A 4,118-nucleotide genomic window follows, 5' to 3' on the forward strand; every position below is an offset into this window, starting at 1 on the left:
TTAACATGAATGACAGACAGCAGGAATATTAGACTGCTGTCACTTTAAGAGCTGCCCGGATCCAGTATACTGTTACACATGTTTTCTTTCTCAGCTGTTTGCTTTCACTTAAGACCTAAATTACTGTGTTTATGAGGATACTTGCAAAGATGGGCATTTTGACACATACAAGTGTGTGTAGTTAACCATTCAAGGACTTTAAAATAACTCTTTGATCACCGTCTTGCGTCTTCACGTGTGTGCACCTCTCTGACAGCACTCAGAAACAGTCTCTCAGACAGCAATATAGCCAAATGAGTTCTCTTTTGCTGCTGATTGCATTTCAACAGCTTAAAATCACTTGTTTTTAATCTGCAATGCTTAAAAACGCATGCAAACGATAAGTTTTCATGAGCATGCAGCACAGCAACATCATGTGAGCATGTAACCGCGATAGAAAATCCAAAATTTCTACCGGTTAATCGTGTCTACCGGTATATCTCCCACTCCTAAATGATAACAGCCACTTTCAATCTATTTAATGCATCCTTACTTAATAAAAATATTAACTTCTTTCAAAACATATTTCTGACCCCAAACATTTGAACAGTAATGTACATATACAGTAAATATTCAGATTGGCTGACATGTCTTTGAGAAAGGGCGTGTGGTAAAAGTTTACAAAACAACTTCTTTGTCTTTAATTTCTGTTTACTCTGCAAACGGAGCAGCTCCACTCACGTGTCGTCATCGGCGTCAGGAGGAGGCTCGCCTGCTTTGCCGTCTCCTTGAATGGACTCGCGGGCTGTGGAGTACAGGACCTTCTGCCCACCCTGGCGCTTACTGTCCCCTATCCCGCCTCTCCCCCTCAGCTTCCTGTCCAGAACATGGATGCCCAGCAGCAAACTGTAGTCCATGATTTTAAAGCTTTCCAGCACCTGTGGAACAAAGTGAATGGAAATCACAACCACATATAATACTGAAGAGCTCTTCGGCGATCAACAACTCGACTCACCCGACAGTCTCTCTGAAGAGTCTTCATTAAGGCGCTGTATGTGTCTGCATCAAAGTAAAGACCTTCGTGCATCTCCTGGAAGTCCAGGTCTTTAAAGGTCGGGGAGGGTTTGGTGCACTCCTTCCGTGACGCTCTGCGTTTGTAAGTAGAGCCCTTTAAGTCATATTTGTAGTGCATTTTCAAAGAGCGAGGCAGAATGTTGTTCATCACCACCAATCGGATATTAACACCACCACACTGAATACAGTACAGCCCGTAAAACTTCGGTAAGAGGGTCCTCGGGTTCTGATTCAGATTCTGAAATCAGGAAGGACAGATCAGTTTTTAATCTATAAAAGAATATTAGAAGAGCTTACTGGTGTAAAAAATACTGTACATTTAATGTAAAATTGTCAGAAAATAGTGGAGTCAAAGTTAAATGCATAATTTTTTTATGCTTTTTCAAAAAAAAAGAATTTATTAACATTTTAAACTGACAGGCCGAATATTTAATGTGTTTTAATGTGTAGTGTAGTCCTGTATTTCTACAGCAAACAGGGCTATAAAACAACTGTGAGGTAATTGTGCTGTAAAATGATTATCTGTAGTTGTTTTCTGCATTAATAAATTAACTGTCAATATGAGCAACTGAGCTGAGATAGCAGTGCCTAGTGTAGTTTCTTCCTTATTATTGTGGTGAGTGTGTGGCTCACCATGTAGTAACCTGGAAGCAGCTTCTGCAGAAATTCAGCTTCTTTGTTCTGCACGGTCTTTATGATAAACTCATCATCACTGGTTAAGTAAAACCATGAACTACTCGCTCCGGGGTTTGACAGCTCTATCAGAGGTTCTTTACAAATAGAGTACTGCAGATGAAAAAAAAGATGCATTATTAATGTAGATTATACAGAAAATACAAAAGCAAGTGCATTTGGATCAGTTTAAAATGGTTTCATTTCACTGTTATTGCTCACTAAATCTAAAACTATTAAAAAAATTAATAATTGAAATGAAGCTGTTATATATACTGTATATATATATATTAGTGCTGTCAAACGATTAATCGCGATTAATCGCATCCGAAATAAAAGTTTTTGTTTACATAATATATGTTTGTGTACTGTGTATATTTATTATGTATATATAAATACACACACATACAGTATATATTTTGAAAATATTTACATGTATTTACATAGATATATTTATATTCATATAATTTATATTATATATAAATATATTTAATATATAAACAGCATATTTTTCTGAAATATATACATGCATGTATGTGTATTTATATATACATAATAAATATACACGGTACACACACCTATATTATGTGAACAAAATCTTTTATTTTGAGTGCAATTAATCGTGATTAATTGTTTGACAGCACTAATATATATACATATGAAATATGAGTCAAAGTACTAAATTTACTACAACTGAAATTAATATAAATTAACGCTAAATAGAAATATTAATTAATAATATTACATAATAAAAAATGCATATGAAATATGAAAATACATATGAAATATTATAAAAATATTACTAAAATAATATTTCATTTGTGTCCCCATGACTTTGCCCTAATATAATTTACAGGATGATAAACTTTATTTTACATTATTTATAATTTATTTGATATATTTATTATACATCAACTATTTATTATATATATTTATGGTAACTATTTTAAGGTCCAAGTCTCACTATTAACTAGTTGCTTATTAGCACACATTATTAGCATATTGGCCGTTTATTAGTATCTATAAAGCACATATTAATGCAGTTTTCTGCATGACCATATTTTAGGTCCTTAAATCTTAAGAACTACCTTACTACCTATTAATAAGCAGCAAATTAGGAGTTTATTGAGGGAATATGTATTCCCTATTCTAAAGCGTTACCATTTTTATTATATATTCATAAAGTCATTTTAAACAAATAAAACATTAATTATATTTAACATTAATTTTATAATTTTTTTTCACCCATTAGCAAGTTAAATTTATCACCATTACATTTTAACTGAAAATTTCTGTGGTGAATGAGATTTTTTGAAAGTTCAGCAGTAATTTTTCAAGATGAAACTATATTCGTCACGGTGCATCAGAGGGAAACGAGGAGATGACTACACAACTTGACTTTAATTAAACAAACCAAAGGAGAGGAACATAACATAGGGAGCGCAGGAGTACACACATGGGGTGACGTTTAAGACTCGACAAGAAAACATGAGGCAGACTACACATTTATACTGAACTTAACGAGGGACAGACAGGTGCGGGGAATCAACTAATAAGACAACGAGAACAGGAAACAGAACCAAATATGGGCATAAGGAAACACGAGGGAGAACTGAGCACACAACAAAACACGAGACAGAGTCTGACATAACTCCCCCCTCCCAGAAGGCGCGTGCCGCGCCGTACAACATCCAACGGGGAGGGGAGGGGAGCTCTGGAGGCCTCCAGGAGCAGGGTTACCAGACGGAAGGCCTCCAGGGCAGAGCCCGTTCCGGGACCCATGGCAGATCTGGCAGTTCGGGAGGCCATGGGGGAGCAGGGAGCTCGGGAGGCCATGGCGGTGTAGGCAGCTCGGGAGGCCATGGCGGTGCAGGGAGCTCGGGAGGCCATGGCGGATTCGGAGACTGGGGAGGCCATGGCGGTGCAGGCAGTTCAGGAAGCCCTTCCTGGGCTTAATGGGGGGATCAGGAACCCTCCTTGGGCTCAACGGGGGATCTGGAGCCCTCACTGGGCTCAACTGGGGATCTGGAGCCTGTCCGGGGCTAAACGGGGAATCAGGAGCCCTCCCTGGGCTTAACGGGGGATCAGGAGCCCTCCCTGGGCTTAATTGGGGATCTGGGAAGCGCTTACGAGGTGCTGGCACTGGAGAGAGCTTTGTAGGAGCAGGCACAGTAAGTCGCTTTTGAGGAGCCGACACTGGAGCGGGCTCTGGGGCTGGAGCCGACACTGGAGCGGGCTCTGGGGCTGGAGCCGACACTGGAGCGGGCTCTGGGGCTGGAGCCGACACTGGAGCGGGCTCTGGGGCTGGAGCCGACACTGGAGCGGGCTCTGGGGCTGGTAGCCTTGACTCAGGAGCAGCCGGCGGGCTTGAGAATGCTGCGGCTGGCGGGCTT

The 4,118-nt window shown here is 39.9% G+C and overlaps 1 protein-coding gene across 1 annotated transcript in view; it reads right to left on the reverse strand.

Moving 5' to 3' along the window:
• Nucleotides 1-4,118, reverse strand: part of LOC107726562 (phosphatidylinositol 4-phosphate 5-kinase type-1 beta-like) — a 19,626-nt gene that overhangs the window by 8,660 nt on the left and 6,848 nt on the right. The window contains exons 6-8 of the mRNA XM_016536191.1: nucleotides 1,687-1,839; nucleotides 995-1,291; nucleotides 721-917 (exon numbers count right to left, since the gene is read on the reverse strand). Coding sequence (XP_016391677.1) covers nucleotides 721-917; nucleotides 995-1,291; nucleotides 1,687-1,839 — 647 coding nt within the window. The remainder of the gene's footprint in view (nucleotides 1-720; nucleotides 918-994; nucleotides 1,292-1,686; nucleotides 1,840-4,118) is intronic.

This window comes from Sinocyclocheilus rhinocerous, unplaced genomic scaffold (genome assembly GCF_001515625.1).
Source record: "Sinocyclocheilus rhinocerous isolate Xijiao unplaced genomic scaffold, SAMN03320098_v1.1 scaffold726, whole genome shotgun sequence".
Classification (NCBI taxonomy): domain Eukaryota; kingdom Metazoa; phylum Chordata; class Actinopteri; order Cypriniformes; family Cyprinidae; genus Sinocyclocheilus; species Sinocyclocheilus rhinocerous.